This window comes from Microtus oregoni, unplaced genomic scaffold (genome assembly GCF_018167655.1).
Source record: "Microtus oregoni isolate MIOR12 unplaced genomic scaffold, Mior012 000000F_ref0000247, whole genome shotgun sequence".
Lineage (NCBI taxonomy): Eukaryota > Metazoa > Chordata > Mammalia > Rodentia > Cricetidae > Microtus > Microtus oregoni.
In genome coordinates this window covers 39,374,655-39,395,168 of record NW_024543059.1, presented here as the reverse complement: position 1 = coordinate 39,395,168, position 20,514 = coordinate 39,374,655, and the positions used below count along the sequence as shown (strand labels likewise).

At 42.3% G+C, this 20,514-nt stretch overlaps 1 protein-coding gene and 1 pseudogene across 2 annotated transcripts in view; one reads left to right on the top strand and one right to left on the bottom strand.

Annotated features, from left to right (window-relative positions):
* Nell1 (neural EGFL like 1) overlaps nucleotides 1–20,514 on the bottom strand; it is an 821,283-nt gene that overhangs the window by 545,986 nt on the left and 254,783 nt on the right. For both annotated transcript variants that reach the window (XM_041649180.1, XM_041649187.1), the window contains exon 12: nucleotides 1,380–1,508. In XM_041649180.1, coding sequence (XP_041505114.1) covers nucleotides 1,380–1,508 — 129 coding nt within the window. The remainder of the gene's footprint in view (nucleotides 1–1,379; nucleotides 1,509–20,514) is intronic.
* Nucleotides 7,018–7,117, top strand: LOC121455095 (annotated as a pseudogene).

Here is a 20,514-nt window from a genome sequence, read left to right as displayed (position 1 = left end):
TTACATAGCTCAGATATGTTTCCCATGCTGATTGGCTGGGAGAATGTTCACATTGACTTTCTTTTTCTAATTAAGCAAAATATAGCATGACAAAAAATGTAAAGAAATGACTTAATGTGAACAGTTGAAATTATCATCCTCCCCAAATTAACAAAGAGCTAAGAATAAATTCAAGGGTGGATTAAAAAAAATCAAAATCAAAGGGGTAACTTCATTCTCCCAAGGGGCACAAATCAAGTTCAAAGCAGAAAAGCAAGCAAAAGAAAAACAAAAAGATTAAAAAGAGGGATGAAGCCCACTAGTTAGAATATTGCTGGTGACCCAGATAGAAGGAACCAAGAAAGCCTTCCAGAGTAAATGAAAGGACAGGGACTCCCCACAGAGCGACCACTGGGAACCAGCAGATACTGTTTCAAAGAACCAGCCAGCTCTTTGACCGGTCAAAGTTTAACAGGGGACAGCAATACAGAACACAGGCCAAACAGGCATTTACCCTTACTGTCCCCTGAGAGCATCGTCTGTACCTTGAGAAACTGAACCCACTTTAGAGCCAGGCTCCTCACAGGGCAGTGAATAGACGCTGATCCGTTACATTTGCGCAATTCAAGAAACCCACCTCCCTCCCGGGCCACCAGTGCTTGATAGTCAACTAATCAAGATGAAAAGAGGGACCGAGTCAGAACCAGGAGAAGCAGAGCAACAGCCCCACCCATCATGATTCTGTCTCATAGAGCTTTTCTGCTCTGAGGACAAGGACCAGAGAGAGCCTCTAAAAAGGACCGGATTGGATATATAAAACGAGGTCAGAGCAAGCCCAACTGCTCTGCTTACCAAAGGAGTAGAGGTGTGCAATGCCACCATCAGCATGTGGGGTGCTGAGCTTGGGAAGGGTGCACACACAAAGCACAAGAGGTGATCAGTTGTGCCCGAGGCCACATCCCTATTGTAATGGTGTCAGTTCCTAGATCCAAGTTACAGGCCCATCCCTCGATCCTTGGTAAAGACCATAAAGTGACAATGTGTGGATCAACCACTAAGAAACTCAACTGGAAAAGCATTCTGCCCTCAGGAAGGGAAGAAGAGAGCTGGGCCTAAGCCAAGCTGTGACTGTCATTTGAAAAGGGAACTCCCTCGCCACATCTCGTGGCATTGGCGATGACACTCCCTCCCGATAATTAAACAAAGTGTGCTTACGGCTGCCCTGGGGTTGGTGTGGACACTGAGGGCACTTCAGGATCTTACATACCTCGTAGTTTCTCATGTGACTCTGCTGGAGCAAGCATGAGAACAGGAGCCCTGGCATAGCTGATTCCATGGGTTTTTGTAGCTGAAACCATCGTTCTCCGCCACTTGCCCCCAGGGCCTCTCTGCCCCCTTACCTTCACAGAACGCAGAGTTGCCCTGCACGGAGATGTAACCGCTCTTGCACTCACACGTCGCTTTCGTATTCCAGTTTTTGCATTCCGAGTTTTCTCCACACTTAGGTGCTTCTGCACAGAAGTTATGACCTACAGGACAGAGAGGATATTTCAGGTTCGGAAATGACGGAGGAGGAGGCCCCCGGAATAATAAAGCATACAGTACCTTCTATGATGTGAGACATACATTCACAGAGACAGACCGTGGCAGCAGGTAGGACTAAGCTGAGTAGGAGCTATAAGGCAGGAATGGGAAAGTCTGGGCTTCCCTGTGTTTGAGAGAGTGCTTCCTGATACTCAGTGTAGCCCAATTTGCAAAGCTCCTTCCTGCCTACAGGTCATAGCCATGCCAATCTGAAAGGTCCCATTGATTCTTACATGGTTAGCGTCTTTACCTTTATCTTAGTAGAAAATGATGTGTAAGATGAAGGCATAACACAAAAATAAGAACATAGAAGTTACATCTGATCTAATGTGAATGTTATCAGGATATATCCACTCCTTCTGCCAGTCTTCACTACTTTCTACATAGTTATGATCTTGTCACACGCCAGTACTTATTTCTAAACAAATACTTTGCTCATCTTCAATGTCCCATAAATACAATCATACTGTTCATATCTTTTTAGATGTCTTTATTTATGTTAATACACTCTAACCATGCTAATGCATATGAGAATTCATTTGTCAATGCTTTATAGTTTTTCAGGGTTCTAAACAGTCCATAATTCACAGTTATGTACTATACTATACTAAAAATCAACATTGGAGTTATTTGCATGTTTTGAAATATAAAATGGTTGCTAAAGTATTAATGAGCATATCCTGGACACATGTTATAAACACACTTTTGACTTGTTTTGTCCCACACTTCCTCCACAATCCCTGCTATTCCTTGGAGCATATTCTACACCCTCAAGCATCTACTGGAAGTCTCTCTAGTGGGGATGCTCGGATGATTCCGAACTTAGTTTTAACTTAGGTCAAATGTTCAAGCTGGTGTTATGGCACATGCGCTGTCTCCCAACACATGGGAAGCTGAGGCAGAAGGATCACAAATTCAACACCAGCCTTTACACAGCAAGACTGCCTCAATTAATCAACCAATCAGTAAAAGCACTATCCACATATTTGAAAACTAATTCTACTCTCTAGAGGTGTTCAAGCTACATTTGAAGACATGATTCTGTTAGTTCTCATATTGAGATTAACTACGGTATCAACAACAATATGAAAACTAGCAGAATCTCCTTCTGTGATCATGCTCCTGTCAATGAAGATTTTTAAACTTTATCTGGCTACCTGGTTGCTGCATAGAATGTTGCCTTGGACTGGCTTGATTTCCTAGTCTTTAGTTTCCTTCATGAGCACAAACTTGCTTTCACACTGTAGAGTCCTCAGAGGTGGGGTCTGGATCTGAGAAAAGACAGGTGCCGCCTTTCCTTGCTATGGAAACGTCTGCCACCTCTCTTCTCCATTCTCCGCAGTGTTCCCTTCCAGAATTCTAACTGTGTCACATGACAGGATTTCTCCTGATTCTTAGACTTGCTGTCGTGTGATCTATATCTTTCTCTTGTTCACTCCTTGCTGAACTGCAGTGAATTCTCCATCTGCCTTCATTAATTCTCTCCAGGGCTGTGACACACTCTGCCTTAGTCTCTAGAATGGTTTTAAATCTTCCTTATATTTTTAGTCTGGAATTCAATGTGGTTCTTTTTAACCTGCTAGGTTAATTTGATAGCATTTCCTCTGTTCCTCTTTTAATCCTTTAAACATGTATTTATGCTGATGCTTTCGCTACAGTCAGCCCGTGCATGCCATTTTGCAGTTGGTTATTTATGCTGAACATCATTGATGGTGTCTTAATTTCTTTTCCTTTCATTGTACATGATTCTTTTCTTTTTGAGCTCATATTGTTTGAAATTGAGTATGTAGGAAATATTCCTGACTTGGGTTTTAGTATTAGTGATACCTCCTGCCAGGTGCCCGAAGGAATTCTCACCATAAGTTCATTTTAAAGGGCATCTTTGCCTCGAGGTGAGTACTGAGCCACACAGATAGGAGATCCGCTAGCCCTGAGCTTCCTGGAATGCCAACTTTTCTCCTGTAGACCTGAATCTAGATTCAAGACTGACAGGCAAGCCTTTTCTTAGGGGTTTCCTTCTCAGTATTTGCGGGAACCACCCTTGGAGATTCTCAATCAGGCAGATCACACTAGCACCAGGCTGCCTCCTGTCCATTGGAAGTCATGCAGAAAACCAACAGAGATGAAAAACCTGATCTCAGGGAAAACGCCAACTCCAGCATGCTTCCTCATCTTAAGGGCATCACACTTATTTAACATGGCTGCTCTCTCTCTCTCTCTCTCTCTCTCTCTCTCTCTCTCTTTCTGTCTCTGTCTCTATCTCTCTCTTTCTAGTTATACCCCCACCATCTACTGCAAGGACTAAATAAACACACACACATGATATAGCATTTGGGGGTTGAATCACAAGGCTAGGCTATATAAAAGTATAGCTCAAACATGGTCAGATATATGCAGGTACTTTATCACTTGTAAATCTATAGATTTTGAAGATACTAATGATTATGTTACATCACATAGAATCGTCTCACAGGAAACCGTACTTAAGGATCAAGAAATCTCATGTATAATTCAGAGTCTGCAGCTAACAAACACTGCACATTGCCTCGCCTGCCTCTGTACATACAGAAAAGATTACAGTGGAGATTTCAAAATGCTGCTGAGACCCTCAGCCATGACAGGCAGTTACAGCGAGGTCATGTCCCCTGACCCTCTTACACACAGAAAAATTACCCTTTTCCATTTGACATATGGATTATGGAAAGTACAAGCTCTGGCTTAAAAACTATGCAAATCCCCAGACTAGGTAAAATTACATTTTAATTCTTTTAAGTGGGAAGAATCTAGAACTGTTCTTCTTCAAAAACAAATTTAAACCAACAACATTTAGCCAAGAAGGTAATACCTTTTACTATGTAATAATTATAAGATTCCTGTACGTGGAATATGCCTGGTATTACTGTAGATGTTTTAAGTAAGTGTGATTGTATTACTGACATGAAGAATTCAAAGAGTCAATTAACATTAAACACCTGAAACAGATTCTGATAGATCTAAAGAAGTTGGTACTAGGTACCCATCCATCCTATTGGTTATGTTGATGGTGGTGATAATGATAATGGTGGTGATGGTGGTGGTGATTTTGCCAACAGTGACAGCTAAAGTTCAAAAAAACTTAATAAATACTGTTGCTGCCTCAATGTAAGATATGAAAAGGAAAGCTCAAACTCAAATACCTGAGAGGGATTAGAGCATGGAAAGGGGCATTTTTATTCCACAGTGTGGAAAGGAAGCTGTATCTACATGATATTAATAGCTACATGTATACACAACATTAGTATTTTGTTATGGGCTCCCTCTTCAGCCCAGGCTGCACCCGAAGGACCACGGGGTTGCTGCTAGAAGACTCTAACTAGATCCGGTGTTCTGAGACCTGTCTTTGCCCAGGTGTCCAGGAAACAAGAAATGAGCGAAAGCAACAGCAGCCAGAGAGGCACAGACGCAAAGTCTCTGGAACCTGGCGGACCACCTGACCTGACCTGAGAGTTGTAACTGAGCTCCCACATCCCCCCAGATGGCAGCCCACTTTGTCCTCTTTCCTATAAACCTGGCTGGATGGAGCTAAGAAGAAAGGCACCTTGGTCTCCTCTCTGAAAAAAGGTAAAATTTAAAGACCTGGCTGCTCTCCCCACATTGGAATGTGTGGCAACAGGCCGCATGGAAGCTGTGCAGACATCAGGGAACGAGGCCAGTCCAGTTAACTCCCACTGTACTGTCAAGTTGGGAGTGCAGGCCCCAGTCCCTCGCATCTATCCCAGCCCCCAGGGCCTGGTCTGGACTCCAAATCCCAGCAAGCCAGTGGGTAGAATGCCAGGCTAGCATTCATGAGGCCCTGAGTTTCCATGCCCGTACTACACAAACTGGGAATGGTGTACACACCTGTGGACGCAGCACCCGGGAGGTGGAGCCAGAAAGAGCAATGGTTCAAATTCACCCTCAGCTATATCCAAAGTTCAAGGCCAGACTGGGCCAAAAGTTTTGTACTGTACAGGTCTAGCTGTGTGGATGTGTGAGTCATAGGTGAGTGGACTGACAGACAGACAAGCGTCTTAGTGGGTAAGTTAGGGAGCTAGCAGATTAACTGAAGCAATCCTACCACCACCACCAGTTCAGACTCCACTAGGCCATCGTATGTATTTTTTCCTTAGATGTTCTTATTAGTGTGATCATTCACAAACCATCATTTCCGCCTGTTTTAAGCAGATAGTCTGATGATCTTTAGCAATTAAGCAGATAGTCTGATGATCTTTAGCAACTGTACCTGGTTGTGGGTCAGCCTCAAGTGCAGTTTGAAAACTCTCCTCCGGCCGCTGGCCATCATCCCTCTTCAAGCACTACCTCAGCATCTCAGCAGGCTGCCAGCCCGCAAATTCTCTGCTAACCCTCCCTCCCTACAACCCTTCAGATGGCTCCGTCTCTCTTATCTGACGTGTGTGGGGAGCATGTCACTTAAGACACGAGCTTTCTTTTCTGAGTATTCATCTTTGGTTATCACCAGTTCTGTCCTTCGCCCATTGATGTCCCAGCCCATCTTCCCTGCATGTTTGTCTCGAGGTAGTGATCAAGAGGGTCTAAGCTCTCAGGCTCCTTAGCTTATGTCTATGCTGTGGCTTTTCTCAGTGATGGATTTGTGTGATCGAGTCAGCCAAATAAACCCTTTCCTCTCCCCCCCAACCCCCCCCAAAAATCCGTTCATTTTGAACCCACCTGTTAATCTGTTCCAATCAGAAATTAAACTAAATGCCAAATCATTCATGGACACATGCTGAGAGTATCCACTTTTCTCCACGAGCAAAAGTGAGGGGATCACAAGCCTCTCTAAGAGCACAGAGCACAGAGTTGACTCTGTTGTGCCCGCCTTTACTCACGCTGTGTCATTATAGGGAACAGGCCACTGCCGGCCAAGGTCTTCATTCCAGCCTCAGAGCTACCTCACAACTCACCAGTGAAAGCTGAACTTGGGATCTTATTTCTGAATCTGAGTCTCCTAGACTCTTCTCATCTCTCTGTGGTACCTTCATCTACCCAAACCAGAGACAAGGAAGTCACGTTAGCCTTCATCCCTGGAAAACTAGCCCTCCTGAGTCCCATCAGCTTCACCTTTGGTGTGTATGCATGCATGGACGTGTGCGTGTAAGTATATGTCACTTTGGGGAGCTGGGATCCCACTCAAGGACTTGCATGTGTAACGCAAGTACTCTAAGGCTGAGTCGTACAGCAGTCCCCTGTTTTATAATTTTAGCTTCAATTTCTTTGCTTCTCTTCATTTCCACAACTATATTAATGAAAACCTCTTTCCCACTCTGCTATCCTCTCTCAAAAGGAAACCATCTCATCTGCCTTCCTTCAACCCTTTGACTTCCTATGATTCGCTGGCCACAGGATGACATATACCACCCCTTCCTTCCCTCCATTCAAAATCTTGCAAGCGCTTTTCACTTAAAAACAAAATCTGTGCTCGCTTCAGCAGCACATACACTAAAGTTGGAACAGAGGATTAGCATGGCCCCTGAGCAGGGATGGCATGCAAATTCGTGAAGCGTTCCATATTTTAAAAACACACAAAAAATAAAAGAAAAAAGAAAAATAAAATCTTGAATGTTATCTTTTCTCCATTCCTTTAACTCCCCCAGTATTTTTTTTTAACTTATTTGTTATTTATTGTTGCTGCTACTGTTTTGTTTTTTGAAGCAATGACCCTGACATCCCAGGCTAACCTCAAAAACCTTATGTAGCATAGAATGATCCCAAGTAGTGGAATTACAGCACCATGCTGAGTCTTTGAAATGCCAGGGAATGACCTGGGAGCTTCCTGCATTCTGGGCAAGCTCTCTGCTTACTGAGGGACACCCCTCACCCCTCCTCCAGCGCACTCATCTGTTTTTCTGATCCAAGGACCTTGAATATCCACTCTTCCTGATATAATAACTCAGCCTTCAAGCTAAGGTTAACATTGAGCAACGAGGGAATCTCCATCAAAGCAATGGGGGAAGCTTTTCAGTTAAACAAAAAGAGTAAGTGATGACCCTCTATTGCACAGAATGGGGTTTATGGGTAGTAATAACGTATGCTAGAAAATTCCTGAAAAGGGTTCATCTAAAAGTTCTCACCGAGCACGCAAAAATAATGAGCCAGATGGTAAGCCTATGAGACCAATAGCTGACACATTAATTAGATTGATTTGATAATTTCATAAGGGATGTACACATCAAAGCGTGTTGCAAATCTGAGTACACATTTTATTTGTCAGTGGTACCTGAATAAAGCTACATCAGTCCCCCACCCACTTCGGATTGAGAGAAACGGTTCTTATTTCCCCAGTCTAAAGTAAACCCCATTATTCTTTTGCACAATACCTTGACTAAGGCTAACTATGGGATATTTTTGCTTTTATTAGTAGATGTTTATCCCCCTACTAGAAGCTCACCTCAATGAGGGAAAGGATCATGTAAATTTGGCCACCTGGCCAAGACAATAGCCTAAGGCACTGTAAGCACTCAGCGGCCATTCCTTCAGCTGGTCACTGAATCCTCATTGTCCTACCAAGCTGGAACTAAGTGTTTTAATGATAAACAAACTGAGACTGGAGAGGCTAAGTGCATTCATTCCCTTTGAAGACTGAACTAGTGGGTCATGGAAAGAGATGGTTATTAATGCAAACATGACTCCTGGCTTCTCTGCCCCACCCGTGTGACAGGCCCGCCATCATTTCCATCATCCAGGGGAATTCAAGGACCGCCGAGCCTGGCCTGGAGAAACCAGTACTCCATCAGACACTGGCATTTTCCAGTGCATGAAACCCCTGCACTTCTCCAAAGAAACCAGCTTTGTTTCTTACTTTATGAAACATTCCATTACATTTCACTGCCTGGAGATTCAACATCAGAAGAAAAACCACTTGCCCTCCAACAGAATGGTACTCATGGATGAGATACCAAGATGAGGAGGACCCAATCCCGAGACTTCAAATGGAGAAGATGAGGAAGTGCTCTGAGAAAGGCAGACACCCTGCTGGACCAGAGCTTAGGTGTTGCTCGGGACGCAAACCTGCCTGTACTTCCCAGCAAAGTGCCAATCATCTGTCCAACAAAGCCTTGGTAAGCACCAAAAATCTACTGGGTTACTACGCTTGGCAATGGAGGTGAATCAAAAACTACCATGTATACAAACACAAAGCAGCAAATGCCCATGTCATGTTCAAGTAAATGATTGAGGAAACCTACATAGTGGGTGTGTCACACCCCTCTGACTGAGGGGTTAAAAATCTGGACTGTCTGTGGCCCTGGATCTGCATTTCTGTGAGGGTAACATTAGTGAACCAATCTTATTTCTTTTAAACCATTTTACTCCATTATAGTGAAGCTCCCACATTCCCACTGTCTAAGTCGTGCTAGCTCATTCTCTCTTTCTTACCCTCTCTCTCCCTCTCCTCCTCTCCCTCTTCTTCTCCCTCTCTCTTCTCTCCTCCTCTCTCTCCCCTCTCTCTCTTTCTTCCCCTCCCTCTCTTTCTCTTTCTCTCCCTCTCCTTCTCCCTCTCTCCTCTTTCCTCCTCTCCCCCTTCCTCCCTCCCTCTCCCTCTCTCCCTCTCCTTCTCCTTCTCTCCTCTCTCCTCTCTCCTCCTCCTCCTCCTCCTCCTCCTCCTCCTCCTCCTCCTTCTCTCTCTCTCTCTCTCTCTCTCTCTCCCTCCCTCTCCTCTTTTCATGATTATGACAAAACCATTCACTCCTCTGGCTTCTCCTTGGGCTTCTACCACCAATGACGGACAGCATCTATGTGCTTTGTCCTATGACATTTTCTACAATAAAGACAGAGCAAACCTGACCCCAGGCAAGACTTAGGTTTGCTGAGATAGCTAAATTAAATACTGACTCTTTAGAGCAGTGGTTCTCAACCTTCCTAATGCTGAGTCCCTTTAATACAGTTCCTCATGTTATGGTGACCCCAAACCTTAATTGTAACTTTGCTACTTTTATGAATGAATCATAATGCAAATGTCCGTTTTCCGATGGTCTTAGGTGATCTCTGTGAAAGGGTTGTTCAATTCCCAAAGGGGTCATGACCTACAGGATGAGAACCACTTTCTTGGAGGGAGCACAGCTTGTCCCGGGTCCCCTGCTAATGCACTCCCCACCAACAAGCTAAGCAGTTCACCTTTGAGTTGTGTAGCTGGGCATTCAAACACACACTCCAAATCCTTCTACCCCAAATCAAATTCAAGAAAGTCTATACAACTCCACCTTGTAATTCACACAAGAGCAATGGAATGCTGGCCCAAGGGCCTCACAGGCAGAGTTGGCACCATCTACCGATTGGTTAAGAGAGTTGTTTTATGAGAAATTGGATGTCCTTAGGGACTCTATAACCAGAATACATGCCACAAGAGAAACAAGGGCCCTGGGGAATGAGAGGATCCCTTTAGTCTTTTGTGGACAGAGCTCTATGCCATCAGGACAGGACTGTAAAAGGAGAGTGGGCTTCACATTCTCGAAGTTTCTATCTTAGGAAACACTCAGTTTCTTTTGCAATCACTGACACTTAACTGACTTCCTGTCTGAGGTAGCCCAGCCCCACTTTCCGGTCTTCCGTCTGGATCAGTGGAGCTCCTCAGGGGGTTGGAGACCCTCACCACTAGATCACGTACATCCATGGGCACGGGGTTCCTGTCTTCTCTAGACTGTGCTGCCCTCCGGATGCCTCTGCTCTCAGTACAGCAGCAGCACTGGGCCATGTTTGCAGGGCTTTGGACCTCACCCATCCGCCAACATTCAGAGCCCAACCCCTCCCCCGAAACACTGCCAGCTCCTCTGTGTGCACACAAGCCCACGTCTTCATTAAATGCCTCCTTTCCAAATCTCATTCACCTCTCATACCCTGACGTCATCTCTGAGATCGTTTCAATTATAAACTCACCTGAAACGACCAGGACGCACAGGAGTAAAATTCATATGGCACCAGGATTCTTTGGGAGGCTTTAATTGAAGAGCATAAAATCTTAAACAGTACAAATAATCTCAGCTAATTTCAGTCCAGGCCAGATGACAAGGCAAGTGAGCATGAATTAAAATTACAGATAAACACATTTGGAACAGATGTCGGGAAGAACTTTCTTCCAACACTCAAAGTCATAAACACGAAGCGAAACCCTCCGAAGTCATTGGCGATGCTGAAGATACAATTAGAGCTGATTATGAGGGAAATAAAACTCTGAGGAGTGTGTGAGGATGCCAGGATGGGCCGAGTGATTAGTGTGGTTCCTGGAGCAGCCTTGAGAATGCACGGTCAAGATTATTAGCATTTTTCCCCACCAGCTTTTGACTGAGAGCACCAGAAATCCACGGGCAATATTTCCCTCGGGGTCTACATACATTCCTTCATTGCCGTCTTCCAGGAAGAAGCATAGCTGCCACCCGAGGGTCCATTGTGCCTCTCCACCCAGTGACCTCCTGCCCTAAATAGACAGGCCACTGCTATGATCATTGCCTTAAAGTAATGAGCATAAACAAACTTCACAGGTGGCTCTGAGATACCAGAGGAAAAAAGCTACAGGAGTCAGTCAGAGCCACTCTGGGTGCTATACAGGTGACTGAGACCTGCAGACCCAGCAACAGCAAAGAGCCCCCAGCTTTGCCCATTGCATTTGATGCCAGACAGGCATGTGTCTTCCTAAACTGTCCTATGGTCCTTTTCCGAGGTACATTGTGGCTGCACCAACAGCCTTGGGGATTGAGCTGCCTGGTCAGCTGGATCCTTTATCTTCCTCAAAGACAGAGGGAATCGTTCACAGCATTTGACATAACTCAAGGTTTTAAAGAAGCAAGCTACCCAAGTGCCTCATCTAAATTCCAAGTCAGCTGATTCACTGAACACTGTCCATCACAATATAATGCTATACTTAACTATGAAATCTCAGATTCAAATTATACAAAGATACAACATACACACAAACACACAGAACCACAAACTCAACGTAAAACAAAGTCCTGTATCTTCCATCTGGAATAGTCATTGGAGCAGTAGACACACAAGAAAACGTATATCACTAATTAAAAAACAAAATCAAAACAACACACTCCTTGTCTTCAACTGAACCCTAGGCACGCAGCCCAGTACTTGGCTATGATCACTGAGTTTGAGGAGTAGATGGGAAATGGGATGGGGTGGACATAGTGGGGCAGGAGAAGGGGAGGGAGGAGGAACTGGAGCTGGTATGTAAAATGAAAAAATTCCAATTAAAAAAATAACATCAAAGCCAAACTAATGATTTATACCTTGAAGACATAAGTTACAACTCAGAAAAAATGTTTTTAACACTATCATATCTGTGAAATCTGGATATTCTCTGTATATTTCACAGATATGATAGTGTTAAAAACAAAGAATATCCAGTGTTGAAAATGGTATCATTTAAAGACTTGACTATAAAAACCACAGAACAGACCCTATCATCCAAAGGTCTGCCTGTCCCTTACATTAGAGATGTCAAAGCATCTGAGCATTTAAAACAATGTTATTTGTTAAGTTGGATATTTTTATGGACATTGCATAAACACTGGCCTGAAAATGGAGGGAACAGTTCTCTCCAGTGCCCAGTTTATGCCTCTTGGATAAGGTGGCTTACCCGAGTCTTATGAGAATAAATCTTAGAAAATGCCAAACTCTCAAAGCAGGTATGAGGAACAGCTTCAATTCAAACTTTCCAGGAGTGACAGCTCTGGGGACAACATCCTCGACATACAGAGCTGACACCCTCTGAGACAGAGATGAAATGCTACTTGGAAGCCCTTCTGTGCAAGTGTATGGAGACCACGGTTATTTGGGCTTCTGTGATCAGTCACACCAGGGTGGCAGAACCCATGTAGGTTGCATCACCCTCAGAGCCAAACCCAGATATAACACCCCCAGATGAAACGGATACTTCATCTCATCAGACCTCACGTCTCTGGGTGTTTGCAGGAGATCTCAGTCTGCAAAGCAAACAAGGGAACCTTCTGATATGCAGATAAAAGCTGCTTTAACATGGGACTGGGGAGATGGTTCAGTGCTCGAGAGCACTGACTGCTCTCACAGAAGACCCAGGTTCAATTCCCAGCACCCATGATGGCAGACAACTGTCTTTAAGTACAGTTCTAGGATATCTGATGCCTTCTTAGGACCTCTGATACAATGTATACAAGCAGTGAACAGACATACATTCAGCCAAGTACTCATACACACAAAATAAACTTCTTATTTTAATTGCTTTATGTAGATATTGAGGGTTTTTACCTTTGTTTACTTTATGTTTTGAAGAGGAGTCCCTGAAATCCATGTCTTATCATAACTGTAATACTTCAGGCCCCTCTTCATCTAAGACCCCACCCAGTAAACAGGAGCATAAAGGGAAAGATGAAAACCAGTGAATGATAAGAAAGCTTGTCTCTCTCAGAGTTGTGTGATATTATTGTGCTACTTCTAATGAGCCCTTAAGGAATAAACTGGAACTCAGAGTCATGGAGTCACACTCACAGTGAACGTGGTTCAGGACCACAAATGCTGAGTTCATCAGGAAACATTACTTAAGTCATAGGGTCTTTGGAGAAGTCACAGCCCTTACCCTGGTGATGGCCTTCCACTTTACGGTTGGTGGCAAGATGTGTGACCATGACAAGCCACATAGGCAAGTGAGATCCTGTTCTGTGACTCTCTGCTCTGGTTATGGAGAAGAGGAAGTAATGGAAGGCCCTTAATCAAATATAATTTTTGTTTTATTTCTAAAACATTATTAAAGAATATGGCTAACCTCTCTGATACTAGAAGATAAAAAGGAACTAAACATGAGGTAGCCTGAGCCAAAACATAAGACCACTGGATTGCACTCCTTGGTTCAAAACATCACAGTTTGGTCAGAGAGCATCTAGCTAAATGGGTCATTGACAAGGTGGGCTGGGACTAGGCACAGACTCTAAATAGTAGCTTCTTAAAATGAAGACAACTTCATGGGAGTTTACAGAACACTCCTGAGAGCAGGGAAAGCTTAAAATCTCCACAGCTGCCCAGAGGAAAAGAACAGAGGACAGAAAGAAATGTCAATGCCATTTCAGTACAGCCTGCATGAAGGTCAGCTTCATGGCAGCCACCACAGCCCAAAGGAAGAGAACGAAGGACAGAAGGAAAAGTCAATGCTATTTCAGTACAGCCTGCACGAAGGTCAGCTTCATGGCAGCCAGGAGCTGGCAAAGAAGCCTGCAGTACTATGGAAAACATGATTGAAGCATGGACATAAGCAGGGGAACAAGACAAGCTTTGCTGGGTAATTCAGGAAAGTAGCAGATGTAGGAAGGCCCATAGCTATCGCTCTGTAACAGGTGCAGGAATTCTGGAAATGAAAAGAATGGTATCTTGGCCGAGCCAGCGACCTCCACTGGAACAGCTACTGGGAAGCAACCTCTGAGGGAGCAGACCTGAACCAGCGTCTTCTATAGGAGCAAGCCCAAGTCAGCAACCTCCACCAGAGTAGGTATGCAAGAGCTATTGCCAAGGGAGCAGGCTTGAGTCTGGGACCTCTGCAAGAACAGGCCCGAGCCAAGGACATCCACCAGAGCAAGCCCGAGCTAGCTACATCTGCGGGATTGGACACAAGCCAGGGAACTCCAAAGGAGCAGGACCAAGCCAGAAACCTCCAAGGAAGCAGACCTGAACCATGGACCTCCACGGGAGAAGGTCCAAGCCAGTGACTTCCATGGGAGTAGGCCTGGGCCAGAGACCTCCACAGGAACACTCCAAGCCAAGCACATCCACAGGAACAGGCCCAAGCCAGTGACCTCGGCAGGGGCAGACCAAAGCAAGTGAGAGCAGGCCAGAATGACCACAAGGATTGCAGAGTGACTTCTGAGACTGCCAAACAACCTCTGGGAACACCGAGTGACCTCCAGGGTGACTGAAATCATGGCCCTGACAGTGCTACAAGAAACAACTATCTGAGCCTTGGATCCCAATGGCACCTGGAAGAGTGATCACCAGAGACACAGCCCTAACTATGCCAATCAGAGGAAAAGATGGGTAGAATAGATAAGAACACACCCAACAGTACCAAGAGCAACACCACACCAACAAAAACTAGTGGCTCTGCAACAGGAAGACTTGAACAACCCAATAGAGATGAAGTAGAAGAAAATGACCTAAAAAATAATTTTAGGAGAACGTTTGAGGCCTTTAAAGAGGAAATGAAAAATCCCCTCCAAGAAATGGAAGAAAAGACAAACAAAAAAATTGAAAGAAACCAACAAATTCCTCAAAGAAAACCTAGAAAAATCTATTAAACAGATGAAAGAAATGATTCAAGACTTGAAAACCAAAATAGAGACAATAAAGGAAACACAAACTGAAGGGATTCTGGAAATGGAAAATATGAGAAAACAATCAGGAACCACAAATGCAAGCATAAACAACCGAATACAAGAGATGGAAGAGAGACTCTCAAGCACTGAAGACACAATAAAGAAATAGACTCATGGTCAAAGAAAATATTAAATTTAACAAAAGCTTAACACAAAATATCTAGGAAATATGGGACACCATGAAAAGACCAAACCTAAAAATAACAAGGATAGAAAAAGTTCAACTCAAAAGCACAGAAAATACATTCAACAATCATAGAAGAAAACTTTCCCAACCTAAAGAAAGATACGCATATGAAAATACAAGAAGCTTATAGAACACCAAATAGACTGGATTAAAATAAAAAGTCCCCTTACTACATAGTAATAAAAATACTAAACATATAGAAAAAGGAAGAATATTAAGAGCTACAAATGAAAAAGGGCAAGTAACATATAAAAGCAGACCTATCAGAATTATACCTGACTTCTCAATGGAAAAAATCAAAGCCAGTAGGTCCTGATCAAGCACTGTGCAGACATTTTTGATCCTACTGCACGTACTGGCTTTGTGGGAGCCTAGGCAGTTTGGATGCTCACCTTATGAGACCTGGATAGAGGTGGGCAGTCCTTGGGCTTCCCACAGGTCAGGGAACCCTGATTGCTCTTCGAGCAGATGAGGGAGGGGGAATTGATCGGGGGAGGGGGAGGGAAATGGGAAGCGGTTGCGGGGACGAGGCAGAAATCCTTAATAAATAAATAAATTTTTTAAAAAAAAGAGATCACAGATGCCAGCCCAGACTACTATACCCAGCAAAACTTTCAATCACCATAGACAGACAAAACAAGATATTCCATGACCAGATTTAACCAATACCTAGCCATAAACCGAGCCTTACATGAAGTACTAGAAGGAAAACTCCAACCCAAGGAAGTTGGCTACATCCACAAAAACACAGACAATAGATGATCTCACAGCAGCAAATCCCAAAGAAGAGAAACACATACACAATAACATCACCAAATTGAAAAATAAAATAACAGGAATTAGAAACCACTGGTCATTAATATTGCTTAATATAAGTGGACTCAACTTACCTAGGAAAAGACACAGGCTAACAGATTGGATACAAAAACAGAATCCATCTTTTTGCAACATACAAGAAACATACCTCAACTTCAAAGACAAACATTACCTCAGAGTAAAGGGTTGAGAAAATATTTTCCAATCAAATTGACCTAAGAAACAAGATGGTGTAGCTATCCTTATATGTAACAAAATAGACTCCAAACTAAAATCAATCAAAAGAGATAAAGAAGGATATTTCATATGTGTCACAGGAAAAATCCATCAAGAAGAAATTTCAATACTGAAAACCTACGTACAAAATACAAGGACACCGTCATATGTGAAAAAAAAAACACTACTAAAACATAAATCACACATTAAACCCCATACACTAATAGTAGGAGACTTTAACACCCCATTCTCGCTACTGGACAGATTTACCAGTCGAGAAACTTAACAGAAAAATAAGAAAACTAACAGATGTTATGACTCAAAGGAACTTAACAGATATCTATAGAACATTCCATCCAAACATAAAAAAATATACCTTCTTCTCAGCACCTCATGGAATCATCTCAAAGATTGACCACATACTAGGTAACAAAGCAAATACCAACAGATACAAAAATAATGGATTAACTTCATGTATCTTATCAGATTACCATGGCTTAAAATTAGAATTCAACAGCGACACTAATTTTAAAAGGCCCAGAAACACATGAAAATTAAACAAGGTTTACATGAATCACCAATGGATCAAGAAAAAAAATAAAGAAAGAAATTAAAGACTTCCTAAAACGTAATGAAAATGACCACACAACACACCCAAATTTATGGGACACAATGAAAACAGTGTTAAGAGGAAAGTTCATTCCACTAAATGCCCACATAAAGAAGCTACAAAAATCTTATAGTGAGTTAAAAGAACACCTGAAAACTCGAACACCTGAAAACTCTAGAACCAAAAGAAGCAAACTCACACAGGAGAACTAGATGGCAGGAAATAATCAAATTGAAATGTAAAATCAACAAAATAAAAACAAAAAAACAATATAGGATCAATGAGACAAAGAGTTGGTTCTTCAAAAAAATCAACAAAATAGACAAACCTTTATTCAAACTAACCAAAAGGAAGAGAGAATACCCAAATTAACAAAATCAGACATGAAAAGGAGGACATAAAAACAGACATTGAAGAAATCCAGAGAATCATGAGGTCATACTTCAAAAACATGCAGTCCACAAAACTGGAAAACTTAAAGGAAATGGACAATTTTCTGGATAAATATCATTTACCAAACTTAAATCAAGATGGCATAAGCAAATTAAATAGACCTATAGCTGCTAAAGAAATAGAAACAGTCATCATCTAAAGTCTCCAAAAAAAAAATCCCAGGGCCAGATGGTTCCAGCTCACAATTCTACAAGATTTTCAAAGAAGAACTAGTACCAATAGTCCTCAAACTTTTCCACACAAGAGAAACAGAAGGAATATTGCCAAACTCTTTTTACAAGACTACAATTACCCTGATACTCAAAACACACAAAGATATTACTAAGAAAGAGAATTACAGACCAATCTCACTCATAAACATTGATGCAAAAATACAATATGAAATACTGGCAAACCAAATCCAATAATACAGAAATATCATCCACCATGACCGTGTAGGCTTTATTCCAGAGATGCAGGAATAGTTCAACATACAAAAAAAAATCTGTCAATTTAATCTACCATATAAACAAATTTAAAAATAAAAAACACATGTTCATCTTATTAGATGCTGCAAAAGCCTTTAACAAAATACAACATCCTTTCATGATAAAGGTCTTGGAGAGAGCAGGGATACAAGGAACATATCTAACCATATTAAAGGCAATATTCAGCAAGCATGCTTCTACCTCTGTTTAGGACATTTTGTATATTGATAAAATTTTTAGGATATATTTTCATATTGCATTATATATTATTCTTACCTCTGATTAAGATACTTATACATTGTTTACATTTTGAGGTCACTGTACTCATTTATTGTACATTTGTTTGCAGATTATTTAATATTCTGACATGAAGTCTTAGTCTTTAAGTTATATAGGTATTAGATATTATAGGTCAATAGTTGTTCATGTTTGTTATACATATAGTCAGATTAATTAGGTTCTTTAGATACACAGAGATTGGATTCTGCCTAGATAGGTAATCTTCAACTACTTCAAGGATCTGTAGAACATGGCTTTTAAATAACTTAGGGTTCTGCTGACATGAGACATGATTGCTCCTGACAGCACCAATCAATTCCCAAGAGAATGTTGAGCACTGAAGACACTCCACTCAGAGTTTGTTTTCTTCTTGGTACAATTGGCCTTTGGGCAAGGAACTGTCCATGCCTCAACCACTCAACCACTGACAAAGTACATGGTATCCTAACTGGATAAGCAGGGACACAAGGAAAAAGATGGTCAAAACTTGCCAAGACAGAGTAATATGGTTCTGAAAAACTTCCTGCCTCTGAAAATGGTCTGTCACTTATGCTAGGTCTTAGCCAAAGTTGGTTGCTTCAACATTGCAAATGAGACTCTGGATGATCACTTGAGTAGCCAATTGTCTCTGCTATATACTGCTAATTTTGGAAGCTGTTTGATTGTACTTACTGCCTACTCAAGTAATATTATCTCCCTTCTCAGGCCTTCGATGGGGTTGAAGATTAGATAGTCACAGTTACCATCGTCATATGGTTTAGCTAAGCCTATTTCTGATGCAAGATTTAGACGCTTTGGAACAGAATGTCTATTAAAACATTTATCATGTGTTCCTTGCTTAAAATTGATTATGTTGGTTGTAATTTTATACTTGATATCTGTTCCTATTGTATATAATTTTGTATTGGGTTTGGATTGTTCTTATTTAGACAAAAGGGGGAGGTGATGGGGAATCTCTGCCAACCAATTATCTGTAAGAGGTGGGACCAATTTAGGGTGTGGCTTTCTGGTACCTGGAGAAAAATGGCACTTAATCCAGGTGCCCTCTCTGTGTGTGGTTCCCTCACAGCACAGCTGAGCTTGGACTTCTTGTTCCTGTTTCATGAATTTTTTCCCTTATAATAAATAAAAATATAATTGTTTTATCTTTTAGCTAGCCTAGTTATTTCCTGAATCAAGCTAACCTCTACACCAACTAATTCTGAGTAAGCAATGCTTGAGCTGACATTTGCTGATAGCAAAGTCAATTTGGTAGAGATGGGGATTCCAGAAAGAGGAAATGTAATAATTTCTGCCCCAGGAATTAATTAGCAGTCAAGTGTCACATGTTTGAGTCTTTCTTCTTTAAAAGGAATTGTATATAAAGCTGTTAGTAGAAGTTGGAATTTGCCATGAGCCATTCTCTGTAGTAAGGAGAGCTGCGCCCCGCCACCAGGCTAGCTTAACCCCAGAAATAATTACACAGAAACTGTATATATTTAAACAACTGCCTGGCTCATTATATCTAGCCTCTTCTTGGATAACTCTCACATCTTGCTTTAACCCATATCTAGTAATCTGTGTATCACCACAGAGTCGGGGCTTACCGGGAAGATTCTAACCATCTCAGGCCAAAAAATCATGGCATCTGACACATTGCCTTCTTCCCAGCATTCTGTTCTGTCTACTCCGCCCACCTAAGGGCTGCCTTATCAAAAGGTCAAGGCAGTCTCTTTATTCAACCAATGAAAGCAACACACAAACAGAAGATCATCCTACACCATTAAACAGGAATCCCAACTAGCAGGCCCCCCTAACGTTACAATTATCTACAAATAAGGGAATTGGCACATTAAATTCTGAGACATGAAATATAAATAGAATGTCAAGAGATGGGCTAAAGAGGTTTAACAGTTAGGAGTACTGGCTACTCCTGCAGAGGATCCTGGCTCAGTTCCCAGCACACATACATGCACACACAGCATACATGCCAGCCTTATACCCATAAAATAAAGTAAAATGTGTGAATCTAAACAATGTATTTTTAAAAATTAAAATTTTTAAGTTAAGAAAAGTAAAGATAAAGAGGGTTTAATTTGCCATACTTCCAAGAAGCTCCCTCCCTGCATCTTTTCTGAACAGTTCCCATGGAAGATGCAGAATTCAGAACACAAAAGAAACTCTAACTTATGTGAACATTTCCAAGGAAAACTCTCACCCTCTCCTTCCAGATATTTACCAGAGAAGAGAGCATGCATGGAGGCAAAGAGGAAAGCCCTCAGCTCCCTAGCTTGGCCCTCACTAAGATGGACTCTATGAAGTCTGCCCCCACCTCTTGTTCCTCTGCACCTGAACCAGATTTGGTAAAAGCACCACAGTGCTTCCCGTGGGAGCCAGGTGCGCCTGTGGGACACACCCCGCCAGTAGCCTCGCTGATAAAGAGTGTGGGTGCCAGACAAGCTCAAACCGAGGCAGGACCACCTATTGTAAACTAGGTCAGAACAGTGAAATTCCTCTTGGGTTTCTGTGCCCTGATCAATGTTCTGCTCTAAAGAAGCCATTAATCAG